This window comes from Manis javanica, chromosome 1 (genome assembly GCF_040802235.1).
Source record: "Manis javanica isolate MJ-LG chromosome 1, MJ_LKY, whole genome shotgun sequence".
Classification (NCBI taxonomy): Eukaryota; Metazoa; Chordata; class Mammalia; order Pholidota; family Manidae; genus Manis; species Manis javanica.
Window position 1 is genome coordinate 159,418,119 of NC_133156.1, and position 25,937 is coordinate 159,444,055.

Below are 25,937 nucleotides of genomic sequence, written 5' to 3' on the forward strand. Positions count from 1 at the left end.
GCAACCCTGCACTGGAGAAGTCTGTCAGCACCATTTTTCCAACAGCATTTGCTCACTTCATGTCTGTGCCACATTCTTGCAGCATTTCAAATTTTTCATATTAAAATTGTATTTGTTTTGGATTACCTGTGATCAGCGATCTCTGATGTTACTATGTAATTGTTGTGGTGCACCACAAACCAGGCCCATATAAGATGGCAAGCTTAATAAACGTTGTGGGTGCCCTGACTGCTCCGCTTAGACAGGCTGCTCCCCTATCTCTCTCCCTCTCATGAGGCCTCCCTATACCTGAGACACAATAATACTGAAATTAGGCCAATCAATAACTGCACAATGGCCTCTAGTGTTCAAGTGAATGGAAGAGTCATACATCTCTTGCTTAAAATTAAAGCTAGAAATAATTAAGCCTAGTGAGGAAGGCATGTCAAAAGCCAAGAAAAGTCGAAAGCCAGGCCTCTCACACCAAACAGACAGCCAAGTTGAAATGCAAAGGAAATTAAAAATGCCACTCCAATGGAACACATGAATGATAAAAAAGTGAGATAAGAAATTTGCCTTTTTGCTGATATGGAGGAAGTTTCAGTGTTCTGGATAGAAGATCGAATAAGCCACAACATTCCCTTAAGCCAAAACTTAATCCAGAGCAAAACCCTAACTCTCTTCAATTCTATGAAGGATAAGAGGGGTGAGGAATGTTCATGGAAACAAACAGAGGTTGGTTCATGAGGTTTAAGGAAAGAAGCCATCTCCATAACGTCAAAGACAAGGTGAAGCAGCAAGTGCTGAAGTAGAAACTGCAGCAAGTTATCCAGAAGGTCTAGCTAAAATCACTAATGAAGGTAGCTACACTAAACAACAGATTTTCAATGTAGGCAAAACAGCTTTCTACTGGAAGAAGACACCATCTAGGACTTTCACAGCTAGAGAGGAGAAGTCAATGCGTAACTTTATCAGATGGGCTTATTAGGAGCTAATATAGGTGGTGACTTTAAATTAAAGCCAATTCTCATTTACCATTCTGAAAATCTTAGGACCCTTCAGAATTATGCTCAGTCTACTCTGCCTGTGCTCTATAAATGGAAAAACAAAGCCTAGATGACAGCACATCTGTTTACCACATGGCTTACTGAATATTTTAAGCCCACTGGTGAGATCTACTGCTCAGAAAAAAAGATTCCTTTTAAAAGATTACTACTCATCAGTAATGCAACTAGTCACCCAAGAGATAAAGATGTGCCATGCGATGAATGCTGTTTTCATGCCTGCTAACCCAACATCCATTCTGCAGCCTATGAATAAAAGAGTCATTTTGACATTCAAGTCTTTTAATTTAAGAAATACATTTTTTAAGGCTACAGTTACCTTGAAAAGTGAGTCTGTGCAAAGTAAGCTGAAAACTTTCTAGAAAGGATTCTAGATGCCATTAAGAACATTCATGATTCATAGGAAGAGATCAAAATGTCAACATTTGGAAGAAGTTGATTCCAACCCTCATGGATGACTTTGAGAGGCTCAAGACTTCAGTGGAAGAAGTCACTACAGATGTGATGGAAATAACAAAAGAACTAGAAGTAGAAGTGGAGCCTGAAGGTATAGTAAAATTTGAGCAAATGAGGAGTTACTTCTTATGGGTGAACAAAGAAAGTGGTTTCCTGAGATGGACTCTGCTCCTGGTGAAGATGCTGTGAAGATGGGTGAAATGACAACAAAGGATTTAGAATATTACATAAATCCAGAATATTACATATTCCAATAGAATATTACATAATCCATTACATATGCTTATTAGTTGAAAAAACAATGGCAGGGTTTGAGAGTATTGACTCTAGTTTTGAAAGAAGTTCTATGGTGGGTAAAATGCTGTCAAACAGCATTACATCCTACAGAGAAATCATTTGGGAAAGGAAGAGTCAGTTGATGTGGCAAACTTCCTTGTTGTCTTATTTTAAGAAATTGCCAGCCTTCAACAGCCACCACCCTGATCGATCAGCAGCCATCAACATCAAGGCAAGACGCTCCACCAGGACAGATTTCAACTCACTGAAAGCTCAGATGATGGTTAAGATTTTTTAAGCAATAAGGTGTTTTTTAATTAGGCATGTACATTGTTTTTTAGACATAATGCTATTGCATACTAATAGGCTATAGCATAGTATAAATATAACTTTTATATGCACTGGAAAACCAAAAAATGTCATTTGACTCATTTTATTGCAGTGGTCTTGAACTGAATGCACAATATTGCTGAGGTGTGCTGTATATGACTCTTTCTAGTCAATGAGTTTTATGGGTGTCACTTCTATACCCAAAGTTTAACAGCCACAAGAAACCCTCCAGCACATGTTTCCTTTTGGTACAGTGGCCAAAAAGACAGAAAGAGCATTTCTGTGTATATACTGACCACCTCTATGGTTCTCCTCATACTAGTAGCTTCATATGCTGTGATTTCACAGAAATCTCCCAACAAATCTCTTTTCAGATGGGAAAACTGAAGCCTATAAATGTCAACTAACAAGAGCAAAGTCCTACCAGATAGAAAATGAAAGTGCTGAGATTCACATCCATATCCTTCTGAAACCAAATTCCATTCTTTTTCTTTTAAATTTTCCAAGAAAAAAAAACTTTTTTCCTTAGAAAAAAATTCAAGATTTTATACCTGTTTGGGAGAAATGAAAACTATGTATTTATAACTACTGTAAAACCAGACATACACACACATTGCCCTGATACAAAAAGAAGAGATTGCTTGCCTGCTTCCTAGTCAGGAAGGGTTGACAGAATTGACCACACACACACATACCATCTAGGACTGAGGCTGATGTTGTCTGAAATTCTCCCATCACCACTAATTCCTATGTGCTCATGTCACTTTCTCTGGTTCTCTTTTTAAATGCAAAATATTCATGAGTATGGTTTCTCCTTCAGTCAATGAGTTTCTGAAATCTGAAGAGACTCTAAGGCTGGCTGATAGGAGTGAGTAGTCTTAAGGAAGGATAGAGGCATCTTCTGAAGACAGAAGTCCAGAAACACTATTTCCCAATGAGGCCAACAGCCTGCCCTAATCCCTTCAGAAAACCTAAGCCAAGAAATTTTAAAGATCAACAATAGGAGGCCTATAACTTTCTCCTTCAAGAAGCTGCAAGATAGGCCAAAACCATTCAATGGATAAGGACAGTCTTTTCAACAAAAGGTATTAAGAGTACTGGATAACCACATGCAAAAAAATGAAGCTGAAATAGTCCATATCCAGTACCCATATACAAAATTTAACTCAAAATGATTAAAGACCTAAACATGAGAGCTAAAACTATAAATATTCTTAGGAGAAAATACAGGGGAAAAACTTCACAACATTAGATGTGGCAATGATTTGTGGCTACAACATCAAAAGCACAGGCACCCAAGGAAAATAAATAAATAAACTGAACTTCATCAAAATGTAAAATTTCTGTGCATCAAAGGACATCATAAACAGAATAAAAAAGCAACCTATGAAATGGGAGAAATATTTACAAATTATATATCTGCTAAGAGATTGATATCCAGAATATATAAAGAATTTCTACAACTAAGAAAAACAAATAAACAACCATTAACAACCATTCAATTTAAAAATTGGCAAAGGACTTGAAAAGACATTTCTTCAAAGAACATAAATAGTTGGCCAATAAACAGAAAGATGCTCAACATCACTAATCATTAAAGAAAAGCAAGTCAAAACCACAATGAGATACCCCTTCATATCCATTAGGATAGCTATTATCATGGCCCGACCCCCCAGGAAAAAAGAAAAAAAAGCAGAAAATAAAAACTGTTGATGAGGATGTGGAGAAATTGGAACCCTTGCATATTGGTAGCAATGGAAAATAGAGCAGCCAGTATGGACAACCATAGGAAGGTTCCTCAAAAAATTAAACATAGAATTACCCTATGATCCACCAACTAGGTATATGTCCACAAGAATTAAACGCAGGGACTCAAGTAAACTTCTGTGCACTTACCATGTTCACAGCAGTACTATTCACAATAAAACAAAAAAGGCAGAAGCAATCTAAGTGTTCATTGATAGATAAATAGAATAACCAAAATGTGGTCTATTCATACAATGGAATATTATTCAGTCTTAAAAAGGAAGGAAGTTCTGACACCTGCCACCACATGGATGAAACTTGAGGACATTATGCTGTGTGAAAAAGCCAGTCACGAAAGGCCAAATATTGTGTGATTCTACTCATGTGAGGGACCTAGAGTGGTCAGATTTATAGAGACAGAAAGTAGAGTGGAGGTGGTGAGGAGAGGGCAATGGGGACTCAGTATGTAATGGGTACCAAGTTTCAGTTCTTGCAAGAGGAAAGGAACTCCAGAGATGCGCAGTGGTGATGGCAGTACAACCATGTGCACAAACAACACAAATGACAGAGGTACTTAAAAAGGGTTAAAATGGCCAATTTGATGTTACACATATTACTATAATTAAAGAAAAAGCAACAGGACAAAGAGGGAGGAGGACTAGACCCCAGGTTAGGAGCAGTGGGTTCCAGTCTCAGCTCCACACCCACCACTGGGGAGAACTTTCTAACAGAGCTTGCTTCCCCTACATGTATAAGCAGCCAGACTGACTCATTCCTAAAGTCTTGTCCAGGTCTCAGATCCTGTTCAGTGCTCTGTATTTATTTCCTGTGTCCATGTGGACTCAGCAGTGAACGAATAAACCAAGTCCCTGTCCTCCTGGCGTTTACATTCCAATGGGGTAAATAAACATTCAATCATAAACACAAATGTGGGTCAGATGAAGGAAAATGGCCGGATGAGGAGAGTGGCAGGGGTGCTGTTTCAAACAATGGCTAGGAAAGTCCTCTCCAAAGAGGTGACATTTGAGCAAAGACTTAAACGGAGGCAGAGGGAGCCATGAGGAATCCAGAGCGAGGCTCCTGGGAAGGAGGTGTTCCAGGAACACCTGAGGACATAAAGTGAATTCGAGCCCAAGGACTGGATTTTAAAATCCAGATCTTGCAGAAGAACCGTACAAAAGCCCGCTCACATGGAGCCCCACTCCTCCACCTCGTCCCCAAGGGGCTCACCTGGCTGTACAGATGTAGGTGCCTGAGTCCCTGCGAAAGGCTGGCAAAATCCACAGAGCATCATCCCGGACCCACACTCGCCTCTCTTCTTCCTCTGGGACTAGCCCGGCAGAATCGTTTCTACGCCAGGTCAGATTGACATCAGGGGTGGCAGAGGCCAACAACCAAGACCGCATCTGGGGGCACCTCAGGACCACAGGCTCCCCTTCCACCCTGAAGTCGGTTTTGAAATGCTTGCCACGAAACTGGCAGTTTCCTGCAGCCACTGAAGGACAGAGAGACCACAGTCAGGCCTCAGCTCAAAACCCCACTTGGATGGGCTTGTCCCTGGAAGCTGTGAGCCCCTAACAGCAGCCAGCCCAGGGGACCCCATGAACCCTTCTTGTTGTGATGATTTTCAAACTTTCAAGTAACAAATTTAGGGCTTCTATCAATTTTGTGGAAAATTTAATCAAGTTCATATGGTGATGAAAACAGCGATTAAAGTGTGGCCATGCTTTTCAGTTGTTCAGTCCTTATCATTACAAGTAGATCTTGGCTAAGTTCAGAGAGAAAGAGCTAAGTTCAGATAGGACAAGTGGTTTAAATCCTAAGGCACCTTTTCCAAAGGGCAAAAATACCACTTCTTCATTTCCCTCCTCTGGCAGGAAGGACCCGTGCCCAGAGCCAGCACTGAGCAGCAGACGAGGGAGCAAAGGAAGCATTTGCCACTCACCAGGCCACGAACACTCCCCTTGCCTTTTGATTACAGCAAAACCTCCCGAGGTAAATGACTGCTGTCCCCAGGGAAGCTGCAGGCAAGGCCTGCCCTAGTCAAAGATTCACTTCTTACCTGTGCGTTCCTTGGGCTGAGTGGCCAAGGCAGAAACACCCATCAACACGTACAAGATGAGCATGGTCCCCAGCACCCTCTGGGGCACACAGGAGGTGGAGAGCTCTGATCCAGTACCCTGCAGCCTAGAGGAGGAGACAGAGGGTCACCAGGAGCCACCGACAACCAAAGAGAGAATTTATCTGAGGATGGTTCCAGGGACATATTCTGGAGGCTCCACCTGATGAAGGAAACTTTTTCACCTAGATTTTTTTAACAAGAAAACTCAAAATGTTTGGATTCACTTCTCTATGGCTATATTCATTGAATACACCTGATATCAAATCCCCAGAGCCCTTAAAAACTGTCTTGGAATAGGGGTTCCATAAGCTGCGTGTCTGTCCACCTCCTGAAGGACGCCTCAGCTCCCTGCCCTGCAGCCTAAGCTGCCGCCTCCTCAGCTGAGGCCACTGCTCAGGTCCGCTCCTTCTTCCGGTCTTGGCTCCAACATCACCCTGCATGAGGCCTTCCCTGGCCTTCCTGCATAAAACTGCAGCATCCTCTGCCCTGGTACCCATATTTCCTTTCCTGCTGCGTTGCTCTCCGAGGCATTCATCACCTGCCACGTCTCCTTGCTCGAGAATGTAAGTTCCATATGTAACCTCAAGGATCCTACTTTATTCAAGCCACCATTATACTTGCAGAATGAATCTCTAGAAGTCAAAAGGCCCTCATATTTTATTCATCAGAGAACTTTTTCTATAGTCCTTATGGCTTAACTTTTATTTTACATAAAATTCTGATGTATGCTGAGGGTTTCCATATACTGTTAAGTCTCCTATCTAGAGCGTTCCAGAGAAAAGAGCAAAACAAGGTCCCTAAAGGGAACAATTTACATAGTTCACGAACATTCCTCCCCATAAGCCTCCCCAAGACCCAAGTATCCGATGCCTCTGTATCTCCCTGACATCTTTTCATGCTGTGTCACAACTGCCTGTTGTATCAGTAAACCAACGCCTCAGCAATACTGCTAACAAGCCACCCAAAACTGAATGGTGTAAAACAATTGTTTATTCTTGCTCACAAGTCTTTGGGTCGGATGGAGGTTGGCCGACCTAGGTGAGGCTGGGTTAGGCTTGCTCCAAGCTACAAAGGGATCCAAATCCACTCCATGTGTCTCTCATCCTCCTTGGACCAGTGACTTCCTGGGAGATGATCTTATGCGATGGCAAAAATACAGTGTGGGCAAAAGCACTCAAGGCCTTGCCCTGAATGAGCTCACTCTTGTCTGCCCACATTCCACTGGCCAAAGCAAGCCATGTGGCCAAGCCTGCCATCAGCCGGGAAGCCCCTCCACCTCTCGCGGGAGGAGCTGCAGAGTTAGACCAGGAAGGGAAGGAAGAGGCAGCAAGCACGCCATCTGCCCACCTGTTCCTATCTGGCTCCCAGGGCAGGGAAGGCCTGGGGACTGCAGTCTGATCTTCTTCTTGGCCCTCACAGCCTATAGGGTACCAAGTCCCAGGAAGTACCAGGGAATATTTATGACCGAAAGTTCACCAGAGAGTTGGGAGTGCTGAGAAAATCTGGGGGAAAAACTTCCTACCACTGCCCGCCTGCCGACTCCCGCCATGTTCTTGGAGGAGGTTGACTTGTTCCCTGTGGTTGGAACTAATACCATTCTGAATGGCTCATAGAAAACCCAGTGGCTCTCACCTGGCCAGGACCTTTGCACTCTAGAAACCCTCCCTCATCAGCTGGGGCCCATTGGAAGGCATGGGCTCAGAGTTGCAGCCTCAGTCCCCTCGAGCGATGAGGAGCCAGGTGGGTAGTGAAGGGCTGAGGTCTTCCCCTTAGCTGGTGGCTGTCTGGGGCTGTTTGTTCTAAGCTCTCCTGCTTCTACGTGGCTCAGTCCTTCACATGCTTCTGAAATGTGAATGCTTCCTTAACTTGACCTCTAACCCACCCTCAGTTTCACCAGGCCACTTGGTTAGCATAAAGGTCCCACCAGCACTGACCAAGTTGCTCCGTCCTCTTTGGACGCTCACTAGCTTATCACCTCCCCAGCTGTCCTGGCCCCAGCCAGACTCACTAGTTCCCTGGTGAGGATAGGAAAGAAGTGGAGTTCAATACAGCATGTATACCCAACACGGCATCTCCAAATAGTGAGTGAAGTCACAGATGTTCATGCAGGGAGTGATGTACTGGTGACAGTCACTGTGCTGAGTTCTGACATTCCTTCTTCACTTTACCCCTGAGATGCACAGTCATGCCAATTTTATAGATGATACAATAGAAGAGGTGAAAGAAGTTAAGTAGCTTGGCCAACATGTTACAGCCTGCAAGCCTACAGGGCTGAACTTTTAACCCAGGGCTAGTTATTCCAAAGCCTTTACTCTTCAAAAATATCATTTTTGTGGCAGATGCTACTAGCTTCCTCCCTGATATCTGTCCTGCTTCCCCAGTAACAGGGCCCCCGACCCCTCACTACATTTCCCAACTCCCCTTGCAACTACGAGAGGCCATGTGATGAAACGGAGCTGGTGAAATGTAAGTGGGAATGCATGCTCCTTCTGGGAAGTCTACCTCCACATCTCCCTCGTCTCCCTCCCTGCAGGCTCAGCGTGTGTGCAGTGCATGTGGCAGCTGCACCACAGCCCCCTTCTTGGGCCACAAGGTGCAGACCACTTGTTGGAAGCCATGGGGCAACAAGAGAGAAACATGAGTCCTTCGTGACTCAGTGGAGCTGCCCCCCAGCCCCAGACTCCCTCTTCTATCTATTTGGGCTTCCTGTCACACACAGTCAGACCTAACATCAACTTTCCAGTTCATGAAGGGGCCCCCAGGGACGGAGCACTGCCAAGTCCTGAGTTCTCACGGGCCTTCCTGGCATTCAGCTGTTTCAATGAGCAGTTTCTGCTGAGTGACTCTATGAAGTCAGCTCACCTGAGAGGCAGGAGAAGCTGGGCTGGTCCCCCCTCAAGTGAAAGTGCCCCAAGACTCAGTCTCAGGCTTAGCCTCAGATTAGGTGAAGGTTTGTCACCAGGCTCAAAGTTACTTCTATGCCAGAGAGTCAGGCCAAGTACCTACAGTGGTAGGTGTTAGCTGCAGCTTCACAGGGCTGCAGGGCTGGGGTCCTACATAAATCTAGTCCTAGCACTTCCTTGGTCAGGTGAGAGCAATTGACTATTAAGCCTCTTCTCCCAATCACATGTCTGGTCAGGGTAAGAAGGAGAGATCTTCACTGTGGAGCAGAATCCTTACATGTCCTCCTCGAGTAACGGCCACTCCCCGCCGGCCCCTCAGCCCCTACCCCCAGGTCCCCAGCCAATGGAACTGTCTTGTTTTCTCTTCTTTGATTTTGTCAAAATTGCTGCATTACTGTGACCTCTGCAAGAAGCAGCTTTAGACAATTAATCCACAAACACATAGTGGTGATGATGCTCAGTCATCAGACCCTCAGAGAAAGGCTGGAACCAAAACTGCCACAGTGTGGGAAACAGCTAAGTCTTTGGCAGCCCCGGAGGAAAAAGAATTCGTTTTGCAGAGGTTTACAACAAAATACTATTCTCCTGCCCTATTTTCTTTAAATGTGTCTTTAAATTGCAGACAGTCTGACATTTCTGTTGAATCTCAGTTGACCTTTTTACTGGAAGAAAGAACTAAGAAAGGCAGCTCATTCCTAGTATTTGAGTCGCAATCCTATCCTTTGTTGTAAAATGACCATGTTTCACCACACTTAGCATCAGAAAACAGAGGAATAGGATGAAAAGCAGGGCCAGGTATATGACGCAAGCAGCATCTGCCTGGTCTTCACAGCACCCAGGTGACCACTCACTGCCCCGGGCATCTCCTCCTGCACACGGATGGTACGTATGACCTGAGATTTTATAGCTGTTTACTTCACCTTTTAATGTAACTTTGAAAAATTCCAACAGACTAAAAAGTTGAAAGTCTAATATAACACCAGTATGCACTTCACAAAGATGGACTGATTAACATTTTGCTTTAATCTCATTCTCTTTCAGTAGATTGATAATAGGTAGATGATCATTAAACAGACATATATATATGCACATACACATTTTCCCCTGAAAAGCTGAAAGTTGCAGACATCATCAAACTTTACCCCTAAGTACTTCAGAATGCATGTAGGAACATATTTTATTAGCAGATTGAGAACAAACAGGTAAATAAGTGATAGCTCCACAGATACATCTTTATGCATTTAAAAGGAGTTAAATTTCACTCTTTAATACATTTGAATATGTCACTTAATTCACGCAGAAGATTAACCTTTTCTTTAATTCTACCTTCACCTTGTTCCCAAAAGTTTTTGGGCAACTGTCCATCTGTGAGTCAGGCAGTACAGTCATCCAAAACACAAAAGCAAGGAGACACCTTGAATAGTAACAAATCCAGTAGCTATCAGGCCTTACTCACATGACTTAGTCACCTCCAGTTTTGAACATAAATTCCTAAAAACCCAAACACGTTGCTTCGGGCATGCAGCGTAAAACCTTCTGAAACCCATGAGAAAATAAATATTTACATGAACATTTTTACAACTCAAAGCTGAAACAAAATAAAAAGTATTTTGAACTAAATCTCTGGGAAGCACATCATGTTAAGACTTTGGGGGATAATAAAACAGACCCTCTAGTTTCACATACAAAGAAATATACAACCAGGTTTGGGGCAACTTCTGAAGAACCCTTGCTGGGTTCCCCACAAATTGCTTTTGTCCTGCAGAAAGGAGAGAGGCTGGTTCTTCCCCCTCCTTCTGAATTAAGGACATTCAGAGCAGCTCACTGGGACTGTTCCTGGTCTGCGTGCCTGCGTCAAAATGACAGCACCTTGATGCCCTTGACCCTCATGGTGCCTGGAGAGACGGAATGGCTTACTGGAGACCACAGTGCAGGAAGACCCACCTGTGGTGGGACCAGGCAATGGGTCACGGGTGGGTTGAGTCCCAAAGGGGAAAACCTGGAGAGTAAGACTTGGCTCGACCCAGGCTACACACGCCCTTTGTATTTCACCTTCTGCCAATAAGGATCTCTGCTCTCCAAAACCATCCTTTCCCTCTCAACCCTTTTGAACTTGACCAACTTCAGCCCCAAGAACCACTGCCCAAGAGATTCAGTAAATCCACCCAACTCCCTTCTGACTCATTCAAACCCACTGCTCACACTGTGTGTTCCCAGCAAGGCTGAGTCACTCAGAGCCCCCAGTGAGCTGGCCCATCAACCAAAGATACGTCCTTCACCTTCTTCCTGCATCAGGCTAACCCCCAACAAGACCACCCTTCTAGCCAAACATAGTTGCCATATCCCTCCTAAACAACCCACGTGAAAGCTCATGGGGCCCTCAGCACCCACAGTAAAAGTCTGCCAAGCTTTAGACTCCCCACCACTCAGTGTTTGTGTAAAAGGGATTTGCTGCTCTGAACAACTTCAGAGGGCAAAACTGGGGAGTCTGGTGGAGCACATCATCCCCATTATAAGCATGAGGCAATGGAAACGGACTCAGGTACATTAAGGAACTTACCCAAGGCCAAAGAGCTAATGGGATGATAAAGTAGGATGTAAACTGAGTCTACGCAGTCCTCAGTCTTGGTGCTCATTCTCTGTCCTGTGGAAGCATCAGAACCTGGAGCTGGAGAGGGCTCCAGAAGCCACTACGCTTAGCAGGCCATCCAGACAGTGTTCCCAAACCCAGCGTCCTCCATGGATGGCCAAGCTCACCCCTCATGAGATGGACACTTCTAGCCTTAGGAAGCACTCACAATTAGAAATGTCTCTGTCATTTCAGAATGCAAATTTGCCTCCTGCTAAATACCACTCATTAGTCAGATTCCACCCTAGGTGGGGTGCTCAGAAGTCTGTTTGCATCTCCTAGTAATCCAGGCAATTAGGGAATCATAAGGAGAGCACTGTGGGAAGCAGACTTTACAGGCTCACAGAGCAAGTGTGCATCCTGCCTTCCTCGTGTGCCAGCTGGGTAGTTCAGTGCCCATATAAACAGGTTACAGTGCCTGTGTGAGGCTCAGGCTGCTCATCTGTAAAATGCCATAGCCTGGTGTGCATCACGGAGAATCTGATGGCACATGTCATGTAAAACGGACAGCCCAGAGCTGGCAAAGAGAAAGCACTCAACAAGTGGTCACTCTCACAGCATTTTACAGAAGACCAGAACTCAGTGAAGTAAGTAACACGCCCATGGGGACACAACTAGCCCACCAGAGTGAGAAGTCAGGGCTTCCACTGCCTACATTCCATCTTCTGCTGAGGGTCTGTCATACAGCCTGAAAACTTGCTGGTATCACAGTCAATAACTTAGCTGACACTAGTCACTGTATTAGAAGGGTGTGCAGCTTTGTCTGAAGGAAGCAATAGACTATGTGCTTAAATCCATATTACCGAAGTGTATTTAACATGTAAACACCCCATCATAAATATACACACATGGTCAAGGCGTCCCAGGGAACCCCAATGCTTTCATTCAGACTGACATCTTAGCAGTAGAGTCTTTAAGCACACAGGATGGGAGATTGAAGTTGGGTTCTCTACCGTGAACTAGCTGTGTGATCTTAGGCAAGGCACTAAGCCATTTACCCAATCTGGGTCACAGTTTCTTCATCTCTAAAATATAAGGGTTGGGCTGCCGAGTGCTCCCAGGTCCCTGCCCAGTGTAAAAGCCTGGGGTTCTAAATTTGCATTTAGGCTTCAGTCTTGGGCATAGATTCTATTTCTAAAGCGCCAAGTTAGGGGCTTAATCAGAGAACCACTGAATCATAGTAGCTCACATGCTGAAGTCTCATGGCCAGCAAGTAGCAGAGCCAGAACTCCAGACCTCTGAGTTCCCCTGGGGACTGGAACTGCAGCTCTGCTGGGCTGCTCACCGGTACTGTTAACTAGTCACTGCATGCCCTGTGCTGGCATGGGAAGGGGGTGGTTACTAGCAGATGCTCACTCTTTAAACTTAATGCTCCTTTCAACCTCTTGTAATTGGTGTGAGGCAAACACCTCAGATATTTGGATTATCAGTCATCAAGATAACCTGCCCATCCAAACCATAACTCAGATAGAAGAAACGGGACAAAAAGATCTGAACAGCGGCAAGGTAGCCATAGGTTGCTGGCAACAAAGGCATGAGTATTTTACTCAAAGAGGAAGCTGTGAAGGCCTCTTTCAGGACCTCCTTCTCTTTATTTACACAAGCATGGCTATTGTTCCTTAGTTTGGCAAACCGTATTCTCTCAAGATGGCCACAACGTCCCCCAACCCATGGGGTCCTGATTATGTGACGGCACCACTCTGCCATCTGCCATCAAAAGGCCGAGGCCAACTCACCTCCCTTGAATGTGGGCCAGCCTGTGACTCGAGTCTTACCAACAGGACGATGCGGGATGAACTCCAAAACTAGGTCAGAAAAGGCCAGGCAGCATCCACCTGGCTTCCTTGGGACACTCGCTCTGAGGGCAGCCAGCCACCATGTAAACTGTCCAGCTACCTTGAGACCACCTTGTAAGGGAGGCCACAAGCAGGGGGGTCCAGTCAACAGTCGCAGCTATTCCCAACCTCTCAGGAATCCCTTCAAAGGCAATAGCCATGTAAGTGAAATCATTTTAGGATCCCTGGACAAGTCCATTCACCAGAGAAGTACCACACTTTGAACTCAACCACACCACTTGGAGTATCAGAACCACCCAGCTGGGCCCCTCTCACTCTGATTCATGACCTGCAGAGTATGTGAGATACAGTCAAAAAAGCAGCTGCTGGTTGCACAATAACAGAGGACACAGGAAATCTATTAAGACAGATAAATGCAAGGGCCAAAGAGTACAGCAATCAGGGCCTTTAAGAATAGAACAAATAGTCCCCTCCACCTCACTGCACCCTACTGCAAGTAGCAGGTGACATTCATGTGACATTCATGATGATTTTCCTGAACCATGAAGAACAGTTTAAGTTGTGTTCAGAATCCTCTCTCTCTAGGAGGGGACAGTGCATAACATATGCAATGAGAATCATGTTTCAATTGTCTCCCAATGTATTTCCTTTCTTGCTATCTCCAATTCTTCTGCCACTGTGGCCCCAGGAAAGGGGAAGAGCAAAGTCCCCCTCAGAGAGGAGGGAAGGAAGTGGATATGATATAAAGGAAGTAGAAGAAAAAGGTCCTTTGGGCTCCAGGATAAAAGGAGGGAAACCACAAGCAGAAGCAGGCAGAAGGTGCTGCTCCATATTCGGGTTCAAACCAGAGAGCAGAGAACAAGACATAGACGAGAGGGGACTGCTGGAAGCAGAGGGACTATGGCTCTGCTTGCAGATGGGGTCCTGAGAGGAATCCCACTGTGGGAAAGCAAGGCTCCCGTAGCAGCCTGAGGGCACCAGTGGGGAATGGAAAGTGACTGAGGTCTGGGCTCATATAGGGCTGCAGGACAAGGTGACTTTGAGCTAAGGCTGCAGGATATTCTGTCCATAAGGAGCAGCATGGCCAAACATGGAAACATGTCCTTACCAACTGGCAGGACCACTGAGTTAAGCCCTCCACCCTCTGTGACCCCAGCATTCCTGCTGCTCCCCAGACACCCTCATGGTCCAGGCAACTGATACCACAGCGTCTGTCCCGAGCTGTTGGTGCTCGTGCCATGCTGCTTGTTAGATGTGGAGTGTCACCTGCACCAGTGGCGAGTTGAAGCCGGGAGAAGCAAGGCCCTGGCAAGGACAGGAGGACCTGTGGGGCCAGCAAGAGGCATCCCAGGCCCGAGCTGGCCGGGGCATTCGCCGTGACTCGGCCGCAAGGCCAGCACAGAGTTTCCCAGACATCAACCTCAGCTATCAACTCAGCAGTACACCCTTGGCTGGGCCGGTCCAGAGACACCTTCACGCAAGCTAGTGAGACCTCTAGGCCGGCAGGTGCGGACTCGCCAACCTGCCCTGAGGACACAGCTTTCCTTATTCTCATCTCTTTCCCAGCTAGAAGAAGGTGGTGAAGTGGGAAACTCTGAAAGGCTGAGCATCTACCCAAAAGGGGACGGATCGATCCAAGAGAGGCAGAGGTGAGCCCGTGAGGCGGAGTGACATGTGCTGGTAGGTCTAAGGCACTTCCCTAAGGAAAAGGGGCTTCAGGAGACAAACGGGATACTTGGAAGATTATTAAAGATACATTTTTGGCATCAATCAGCAGTGAGTACAAATTTCCACCATGCTACATATGATATAGAAATACTTCCTTCCCAAATTGTTAAGTTGCCAAAACAGATGGAATTTTCTCTTTATGCTTTGATGGACCTCTTCCACTCTCTGGAAAATGTGCCCACCAAGAGTTTGTCCTCAGGGTCACAGAAGGTGGCAGCTCTCTCTGGCCCTGTGTCCAGCACACCCATGAGAGCAGGCAAAAGTCAAGCAAAAACAGACAATTGAAAACCCAGGCTTTTTGCATCTATACCATGCAGGGAAATCCCTTGCCACAAGAAAACCCAGTCCTTGGTGTGAAGACAGCCCAGACTTACTGGGTTTTCCACAGACTCAAAAAGTGCCACCAAGAAATCCTTTGCTCTACTCTGGGGCTACCTACACTTACCCCCTCTGACTTCCCTAAGCTCCCTGATGCCCAGCCAACTTGTCTCTGGTGGTGAGAGGTATGCTGTGAAGCTGGGCGATCTGAAATGCGACACTTCCTCCATGCCAGTCCCACCGACCTAACTGAGTAACACAGTGTGGTAGACAGACTCATGGTTACCAATGTCTGGTACTTTCCTACTTTGAGGTACACACAGGATTTCACTTCTTCATAACCTTGACATTAGGCATGGCCTCCAGACTATCCCCAGGAAAAGCAGGAAGGATACTTCCATGCCTACGCATTTCATTTCTGGCGCCCTGCCCTCCATCCCTCTCAACTCTTGCAACTGTGAACGCTGATCCCTTGTTTACTGATAGCAGCCACAAAAGATGACCAGGTTATCTTGCTAGGAGGCTGAGCAGTCAGCTTCCCTCCATGGATCCACTCATTTGTGTCTGCGTATCTATTTCCCCTTCTGTTAAATCGGAGAAATGCCTATTTCCCAGCCCAGCACTTGTGCCAAAACAATCTGAGTCCAACAGATGGTCCTCATAAGTTCTCTTTTGAAAATGTCAAGTGGCTACGATGAGCCACCACTGTCTGACATAATGACAGTGATTTAGCATGAGCACAAGAAACTTGTGTTATATTAAGCTACTGAGGCGTTTGGGGGTATTATTGCAAAATGGCTTGGACTGGTATGTATGGCAATCAAATAAAAGAATTAGCATGTTGTATTCATTTTCTATTTCTGTGTAACAAACTACCACAAACTCGGTGACTTCAGACAACACCCATTTATTAGCTCACACTGCTGTGAGTCGGATGTCTGATCTCAGCTTGAATGGAGTTTCTGCTCAGGGGCTCCCAGACTGATACCAAAGCTCAGGATCTGGTTCCAAGCACATGTGGCTGTGAGTAGAATTCACTTCCTCATGGCTGGATAACTGAGGTAACACTTTCTTGCTGACTGTTAGCCAAGAACACTCTCAGCAACTAGAGACCACCACATGGGGCAGGACCCCATGGCCCTCTTCGCAGCATGACGGTTTGTTTCTCCAAGGCCAACAGAACAACATTAGATGCTATTTTACACTTCTCTGACCTCTTGACTATGACCCCTAGACCTTCTTTTAAAGAGCCCATCTGGTCGTGTCAGGCACAGCCAGGATGGTTTTCCTTTTGATTAACTTCATGTTAACTGGTTGGGGACCTAAATCATATCTGCAAAATGCCTTCACTTTGCTGCATAAAGTAGCCTAATCGTGGAAAGGCTATCCCCATTAGAGTCGTATAGCCAGCTCTCATTAAGGGGAAGGGATTATCCAAGGGCATGCTTCAGTGGAGCTCATCTTAGACTTCTGCTTACCACAGACCTTGAAGACATTCTGATAAATATTAGCTCTAGAAAATTCAGGACCTACCCGAAGCTCTCCATCAACTTCTTCCTTGCTCCCAAATAAGAAAACCTTGTCCCAAATATTCTAAGCTTTGCTACTCAAAGTATGGTCTGTGGACCAGCAGCAGGGGCATCACAGTCTCAGGCCCTATGTGAGACCTAGGGAATCAGAATCTGGGCATTTAACAAGATTGCCCAACCGCTTTGAGAAGCACTGATCTCCGGGACTGGTTTGTCCTTTAAATAAAGGTGGAGTGACAGCAGAGATGACATTAAATCCTCGTGTCTGGTCACTCCAGCCCACTCTGAGTGGTTTTTGAAATGGTGCTGTCAGAATTTCACAATCTGATGTTGATGACAAGGATAAGGATGATGATGAGACTGAAGGTGGTGATGTTAGCTCACACTGAACACCCACCATGGGCCAGGCAGTCGGCAAAGTTCCGACATGTATTATTTCTTTTAATTTTCCCAACACTGTATGAAAGACATACTATTATTCTTGTTTTAGAAGTGAAGACATTGAGGTTAAGTAAGTCCTCCAAGGAAATACTAACAGAATTGGTACTAGTATTCACCCTTTAACTTAACAGTTATGTGATCATATTTTCAGAAGTTGTCAAAGCTGTTGTGAAAATCACAGACTGGGGGTCTAGGTGTAACTTGTGAGTGTGCATGATTTAGCCAGAATGTTGGTCTTTCCGAGGATGAGCGCACGTCAGTTAGCCATAGACCCCACACTCACAGCCTCAAAGATTTGACTTGCCCCATGGTCCCTGAATACATTCAAGGTCATGATCCCCAATTAAGTCCATGTATTCTTCAATTTCCTCTTGACATTTCATGAAAAATTTGGGCAATATAATATCCAGAAATTCTTAAAAACAGCAAAGAACCTGTTCTCTAACCAATCCCTGTCACCTGACAATTGAAACTGACATCCAGAAACATGAAGTTATATGTCTAAGCCACACACCAAGATAATATCCAGGTTTTAAAATGGGCTCCTTGGGCCCATATTCAAGTGCCACAATCAAATGATTGTGTTTAGGAAATTATTTATGCTTAACATGAAACAGAGGTTCTTTATCAAGGTAGTCAGAAACATTTCAAAGCTTCAGAAACACTGGGATGGAGGTTAATACAGATTCTCAGACTTCTCCCCTGTTCGCTCCTGGTGAGTCAAATGCCCATGTACCTGATGAAAATCATCAGACAAATTACAGCTTCAGAACACAGGTTTTGAAGGAAAAAATAAGAAGGCCCTGAACAGCTTAGAAAAGGTGAGAGAGTAAGGAGCTTGGGAGATGAAATAGGGCAGGGGGTCCCAGCCTTGGCTGTACCTCAGAAGTGCCTGGGAAGCTTGAGAGATGACTGATGCCTGGACCCCAGCCCCCAGAGTTCCTCGTGTAGCTGGTCCCGGGTACAGGGATTCTTTAAAGCTCCTCAGGTGATTCGAATGCTCAGCCAGGGTGAGAACCCCCAGAGCAGAGGCTCTGAGATACTACAAGATCAGCACCAACACCATCACTGTTTTCTTGGGGCCCCGGTGCCCCAGCAGCTGGCCTGGGAGCTTCCATGCGCCTGTTGCCTTTCGCCGCCCCCTCCCCTGCTGCTGTAAGCTGCGCTCCTGCATGGGTGGGGAACTGTATTGACAGGAGACTGAGATCATGGGTTAGACACTCATTGATCCCGGCTGTGCTGAGTTCTCTGTCAGCTAAGTAGACCAACCCCTATTTAAAACCACCCCACCCAGCACTCACGTCAAACCCAGCAGAGGGGCTCTGTTTTGAAAACGATCACAAAAGCCTCTTATCCTGAAACCCTACTGGATGTGAGGCCTTCTCTTATCACCTAAGAAAGTGGTTCTCAAAGTGGGGTCCCCAGATGAGCAGCACTGGGGAACTTAGTAGAAATGCAAGTCCTCACCCCACCCAACCCTACTGAATCAGAAATTCTGCGTGGGCTCACCAGTCTGTGTGTGAATAAGCCCCCCAGGCTTAGAGGGATGCTGGTGCAGGCACAAGTTTGAGACCCACTGGCAGAAAGCACTGTCATGATCAAGTGGCCCCTATAGCAAGAGCAGGTGATGGTGACATAAATGACAGCCCAGCACACACCACTTATACTAGTTGTGTTGTCACTAAAGCTCTGCTATCCCAAGGGAGGGAAGGAGGGATCGGGAGGTGGATCTTGATCAGCAGGTTTATTATCAAGAAAGTGGGCTTTGAGGTCTGAGTGGACCAAGGATTCTGGCAAGGGGCAAGAGGGGCTCCCAGGCCAGCTGTGAGCAAACAGGGCAGACACTATGCCCACGGCAACCCCTCCCCTAGCCAAGCTTCCTTCTGGCCTCTTTGGATAGCCACGGAGGCTAAAGAGTGAAAGACAGCATGGAAATGGACAAGACTGTAATGAGACTGGAAGGCAGGTGCCACTTCCGCCCATGCACGTGGGAGGGAACCCGCTGCCCTCTCAGGAAGGCAGTGCTCAGAGAAACGGGCCAGAAGAGAGGGAGCTTGGCAGGCTGGCACGGACGGCAGCGAGGGAAGCAGCGGCCCACGGCACACACTGCTGGGAGGGCTGGTCACTGACTGCTTCAGTTCACGGAGGAGGACTCATGATGGGCCTTGGCCAAGCTCACACCGCATTAGAGGCACAGCTGGGGGCCAGGTGGTGGGGACCCCTGGGGGCCTGGGTCCCAAGAAGAGGAAAGGCATCGGAAGGGGAGCGGGACTCCAGAAGGAGCAGTCCGGGTGGGAGCAGACACGCAGGGGGCCCCCAGGGGTGTCAGGTGCTGCTCTGATGTATCCGGGGCTCAGGTTTTGAGTCTCCACCACCCTCATCCTCATCCTCGTCAAGATCGCTATTGACGGGTGGGGAAACTGAGGCACTGAATGGGCAGAAACAAATGGTGCAATTCATCTCATTATAAGTGAGGGCAAACATTTTGTTTTGTGGGGCTTTTTTACTTTTAAGAATCGTGCCCAGTTTTGTTTTTTCCTGATGAAGCAGGTGGTAAAGGTAAGCTCAGCCCACCCCTGCTTGAGGACAGGCGAGCTGCCGGACCCTGGGTGGTGGCCTCTAGTCAAACGCCACTTGTCATCCAGCAGGGTGCAGAGCTTTGAAAAGACAGTGAGGCCATGACCACAGGGAGCTGCTAAGAGGCACAGTCAGCACCTGCTCCCAGCCCCTCCCCTCAGGGCCCGGGTGGGCGGAAGTCCACCCACAGAAGAGCACCTGCCACCAGACTCCCCGAGCCAGCCTTCTGGGGACACCCCGGGAGGCCTGTCCGCCCTCCTCTCCCTCTCACCGACCCCAGGGCACTTGCGCTTCCAGTTGTAGGAGTCCTTAGAGCCCTCTTGACCCAGCCCCTTTCTGGACAGAGAAACTAGAACCCAAAGAGGTCAAAGTCACCTTCACACAGGAGAAGGACACAGATGAGGAAGGCCGCCGAGAGGAGGCGCCTCGGCTGCACAGACGCCAAGAGACCCGCCTGCGCTTCACTTGGAAACTGGACAGTGTCCCGACCGCCTGAGCCCCGCCCTCCCTCCCTCCCTCATCCTCTCTGTCCCTCTCCCTCTCTCTCCCTCTCTGCTTCTCTCTCACACATCCTCTCCCTCTGTCCCTCTCTTCATATCTCTTTCCCCACCTCCCTCATTCCCTTTTCCTCTCTTCTCTACCCTTCCTTCCCTCTCTCTGTCTCTTTCTCTCTCCCTCCCCCCCTCCCCCTCTCTCAGGAGCCTCTTACCTGCAGCTCTGCATTCCTTCACCTGTGTCTGTCCCCTGGGGAGGGAGGGCTGCCAGCCTGACTTTCACCTGCAGTGCAAGCTCTGAGGTCGGGCAGGGATTTATACCCTCATCCTCCAGGGATTTCCTAATCGGGCTTGTGTCACCCTCTCCGACTGGGTGACTGCAGACACACCTTTTCCCTCCTCACAGGGAGCACCCTCCCGGCTGTAGTACTGGTACACGATCACTCAGATGGGGAAGTGGCCAAGGAAACTCTGCGTAAGTTTCCTATTTTTTTTGTGACTCTAAGACTTACGTACTTCCAGCTGAGAGGTGGTTTTAGAGTGATGTGTATTCGGCTGGGCCATGGCTCTATCAAAAAGAAAAGGAGACCTTTTGGTCTTTAACCCTCATAGAACCCTTCTAGATCAAAGGAAAGTTAATCTTGAGTCCCCCTGCTGCCAGTCTCATAAGAATTTTAAGTGTTAAGTCAAGGAAGGGGGTGATTTTTCCAAATCTTTATTATTTTGTGGAACTCGCCTAATGAATAGCTTGTACACTGGAAATGGAGCCATATCTATACAAAGTGAATGTTTCCTACCCAACCCCAACAGGCCGCATGGTGATGTCGATGGCTCCTCTCCCCTTCACTAGCAGCCCCCGTGCAGTTAGAGAGGCTGGAGCGGAGGTGGAGGAGCCTTCCCAGGGCCCACTGGGACCCCTTGCCAGCCCCACAGATGCAATTTCAGCCCTGCTCCACCTCATATTCAAACTCCTGCTGTCTGGCTTGGATGGGGCTTTAAAGACTTCCCAGTCCAATGCTCTCCCCCACATGGACAGGAAGCCATGTGCAGGAGGGTAAGGACTGGACCGGGACCAAGAAGGCACGAGCTGGGACTTGAGCCTTCTGGGTCCCAGGAGACTGGTTGTTGAACTGAGTTGCATAGTTTAGGCAGAGGTGGGGAGGCAAGGATCCCCCAGTTGGTGGATGGAAAAGAGAAACACTTTTCCAAACGTCCTTAAAAATACATTAGTAACCCTAATGGCACTTCCTGTCTGATCTATTCAGATACTGAGGTTCTTAAGATGAAAAGGGAGATACTAAAAGATTTCTAGAGAAATCTTAGGAATTTCATACACAGAACAAATGGCTCAAAGTCAAAAGGGTCTTTTGGCCCTAGTTGTATTCTTTTGCGAATGAGGAAGGTACTCTTGGGGGTTACAACTCAAATTGGGTAAATAAAATCTGAGAAAAGTACAATGTTGGTGCTAGATGGAAACATACAGGCAGTCAAATTTATCCTCCAGTTGAAAGAAGAGCAAATTGAGATCTACGCACTCAGGGGATCCCAGATGAGTAAGCTATGTTAATTTAAGGATGTATATAATTGTGTGGTGGGAGTGTTCTTGTGGAAGCTGTGAATAACCCCAAAATGGAGTTGGTTGGGTCAAGGGTAAATATTACATTGTATCCATGTTTATTCTTTTGTCAAGGACCAGTTGAAAGGGTAATACTTGTTTTCATTCTATAATTTTGACATGGTGAGATTGAGGAATGAGCTATAAATTTTCAGTCAAGCCAAGTACATTTCAAGGGTGTGAATTCATACCAGCAGGAAAATCTCACCAAATACCATTATCATCCCAGGATGAAGGGCATACAAATAACTGAGTCCTTTCTATACTGTCTCTGTGATCAAACACATCAGTCCCAGCTGACCTAACCTAGTTGGGATCCTATTCACTAACAGCACAGGGAAGCCCACCGCTTAATACAGCAGAGAGAGGAAGTAGAATCATGCAGCCTGCTTTTGGCCTCGCTGAAGTGGAACTGCCAATCCAGTGATCCGTAAAGAGTAATTTACATAACCTCACTTCTTTCTATGGGAAAACTCGATCATGGAGTCACGGGGATTCCTTGAAAAGCCCTTTCAAGAACGAATGCTTCAGACCCCACTGTCACCCAGAAGGCCCCAGGCCTGCAGTAGTGGCCGCAGGACAGTGGCTACACTTCCCTTGTCCCTCCACTCCCCATCCATAGTCCTTCTGCCCAGGCTTTGCTGCTAGCAGTGCATCTGGTTGAACTTCTCCACTGACTGATGGGAAACAGATGAGGCACAGAATGTTCTGAAGTGTCTTGAAACCCTCTGAGGTTTGAAGTGAAAGTCACCCAGGATGTTTATTGCAAGGATTGAAGCAATGAGTCTTCATTTTTTTAGACCCAGGAGGCCTTTCCAAAGTCTCTTCTGGTTCAGAAATCAACAGTGCCCTCTGGAAACCCTGTGGCAAGGTTCTGAGCCCCATTGCTTCCTTGAGATGTGGAGGCCAGAGGGTGGGGGAAAGTAGAGAGGGCTTAAGGGACAGGAGGGCCTGTGTTGGCTACCACATCACATATTACCACAGGGACTCTTTGTCCCTGGTTTTATGTGACAGTCTCGTCATGTTAATCCCATAAATTCACTCATTCTTACCAGATCAGAGTCCTTAATTTTGATCCAAGAAAATACAATCAATGAACCCTAAGGATCAATTTAGCAATCAAGCCCCTTAAAACTGAAAATTCTAAGGCCTGCTGTGGTCAGCTGGACAATACAGAAAATAACTGTTTCTTATTCATAGAAGCAGGAGGAAAGTCATTCTCTTCACATAAATAATTTAAAAACCAACAAACTAAAAATGAGAACATTGACTACAAATGGGCTCCAACCTCCTCATCTGTAAAGAGAGAGGGCTGAGGTCATGAGTTCTACACTAGTGTCCCACTGCTGCTGTAGAAAGTCACTGCAAACAGTGGCTAAGACAACACCGATTAATTCTCTTACAGTTCTGGAGGTGCACGGTCTGACATGGGTCTCAGTGGGCTAAAATCAAGGTGTTGGCAATGCCGAGTGGCCTCTGAAGGCCTCAGGGCAAAACCCACATTCTGACCTTTTCTAGCTTCTAGCAGTTGTCCTCATTTGGGACTGCGGCCCCAGCACATGGCTTTTTCTTCCTGGCTTCCCTTGGCACCTGGACTTCCTCTTCCTGTGACCTCTTGCCTCCCTCTTATAAGGACCCTTGTGACTATATCTGGGGCCCACCCAAATAATCCTGAATAATCTCTGCACCTCAAAATCCTTAAGTGAATCCCACTGGTAAAATTCCACTTGCCATATAAGGTAACATAACCATTGGTTTCAGGGATTAGGACTCAGGCATGTTTAGGGGACCATTATTCAGCCTCCACAGACTAGAAGATTCTGCCAGTTCTCACACACTCCTACTTATGACTAAGAACAGAAGCATGGAAAGTGGCTCCATGTAAGCAGGGAGTGGAATGCCACAATCCCCCTCACACGAAAGGACCATCAGTGATCATCTACAGAATGCAGAGTTTGCATAGAGCTTTTGAGATCTGCGGGAGAGATGCTGTTTGGCTATTCGGAGGGAATGTCTGCTCTCTCTCATGGGATGGCTTTTTTTCCTAGCTGTTCCTTTTGCTTCTTTCTCCCCTCCTTGGTGATCAGTGAGAGACTCTGGGAAGGACTGAGAATACCCCCAATTCTCCTGGCAAACTGCCCAAAGAACCCCAAGCATGGGTGGGAGGGGAGCTGGGAGCTGGTCCCATTTCATGCCTGCTCTCCATTCAAGGCGCCCAGGCCAGACCCAGGCCGGAGGGCCCAGACAGGAGCCTGCGCACCTGCCCCTCCGTCCACACAAGCAAGCCTGCCCCCTGTTGTGGGGCGCGGGTCCTGGCAGGCGCCACGTACTCTGGAGGCCCGCCTTCTCCCTCGCACGTCATGGAAGGAAGTCCCTGCTTCCCTCTGCACCTCCCCTCCGCGTTCTGGGCGCGGGACATGACCACTCTGGGGATGTGACCTGGCCAGGAGAAAGCTCCTAGAAGCTGACCGCATGGGGCACGGACGGGCCACTCACAGAGTGGAGCCATGCTCTCTGCTCTGTGGGAGAGGTGAAGAAAATTTTCCTTTTCACGGAACAAGAAAGGGTGCCGATTTCCTCACAGAGAGGTTTGCTCCCAGTAATAAGCACCACAGTGATTCTTCAGCGGCTGGGAGGCAGCTCGAGCTGTCACCCTCGGAGGGCAGGTGAAAGACTTGACTTGTGAGCAGTCTCCATCTGAAAGGTCCAAACTGAAGGAACCCAAGTCATGATGACCTCTCGGACGCAATCGAGTTGGGGCACTGTCGTTACTGTGCCCCTGGAGCTGAGAGGTGCTGCCATCCGCGACCGCCACCATCATGCCGGACCACCCCCAGCTCCGCGCCTATGCCTGGGAGGCTCGGGGACCTGCCGGACGACAGCTGGAGGTTTCCTGCCCCCGGGCTGGGTGGGCAGAGATGGTAAAAAGCCATCGGACAGCCACGGTCAGGTTCCTGCCAGTAACACTACCAGCAGGCGCCCCGGCACACGGCCTCGTCGCCTCAGCCTCCACTGCCCGCCAACCCCACCCGCCGTGCTAATCGATATCCCACTGGCTCCTCCCAGCTACAGTTAGGAGGAGAAATTACAAATAACTAAGTCATTATAGACTCATACTAAATGGTGGGGGCAGGGCCGGGAGGGGAGTCAGGGAAGGGCGGGGGGTGCTGGCTTGTGTATTTGGTTTTGTGTTTTCCTCTTGACCTCCATTCTAGCCTCCCCAGAGCCCACCTCCCACCGCTGCTGCTCACCCAGTGATTACAGCTTCCAGCTAGTGCCTGCAGGGCTCCAGCAGGGAAGGAGATAGACCCCAGCCACTGCAAAAAAATTGAAAATATTCAGAAGACGCTGTCAGTATATTATAAATTAAAGATCCGTGCCTACTGAGTAACAGGCATCAGGTTCTATTGTAAGTTTACATCTAGAGCAGAAGTTCTTCAGGGCTCACACAAACCTCAATGACTACAGCTATAACTCACTTGGACATACAGCTTTGAAGTCACCTTCTGCAGCCTTTTGTGACAGCGACTCTCAGGTCTCCCCATCTTTCTGGGCACCCTCGCCCACCCCACAGCCCTCACACCCTAATGTTTCCCTCAGCTTCCATAAAATCTTCCAGTTTCCAGGCAGTGCTTCTTTTGAGTCATGAGACTCCTCTATGCTTTCCAATAATCTCTCAGTAACATACAGAAAATTTTGCCTTACTCATCTGACGTCTGAGCACTGGCCACGCCTCTGGGGAGCAGGGATAGTGCCTGACTCATCCTGCAGTGCCCCAAACGCACCCACTGCCTTCTCATCTGTGTGTAATGTTGTTTAAGATACAACCCCACAGAAACCCACCTGCACGAGAGTAACCTGCTAGCCGCCGTGACGGCCCTGTGAGCTTCATGCAGAGCCCTGAGTCATCCGTCCTCTTCAAAACACTCATGAG

General features: G+C 47.3%; 1 protein-coding gene across 3 annotated transcripts in view; it reads right to left on the reverse strand.

Annotated features, from left to right (window-relative positions):
* The window catches only part of IL1R2 (interleukin 1 receptor type 2), a 33,449-nt gene extending 12,635 nt beyond the window's left edge, over nt 1–20,814 (reverse strand). The window contains exons 1-3 of one of the 3 annotated variants that reach the window (XM_073239216.1): nt 20,604–20,814; nt 5,914–6,038; nt 5,082–5,346 (exon numbers count right to left, since the gene is read on the reverse strand). In XM_073239216.1, the coding sequence (XP_073095317.1) occupies nt 5,082–5,346; nt 5,914–6,038; nt 20,604–20,617 (404 nt within the window). In that variant the 5' untranslated portion in view covers nt 20,618–20,814. Of the gene's footprint in view, nt 1–5,081; nt 5,347–5,913; nt 6,039–11,436; nt 11,600–20,603 lie in introns of those variants that run through there. The other 2 variants (XM_017672434.3, XM_017672436.3) reach the window with 2 other exon arrangements.
* Between the last annotated feature and the right edge of the window lie 5,123 nt (nt 20,815–25,937).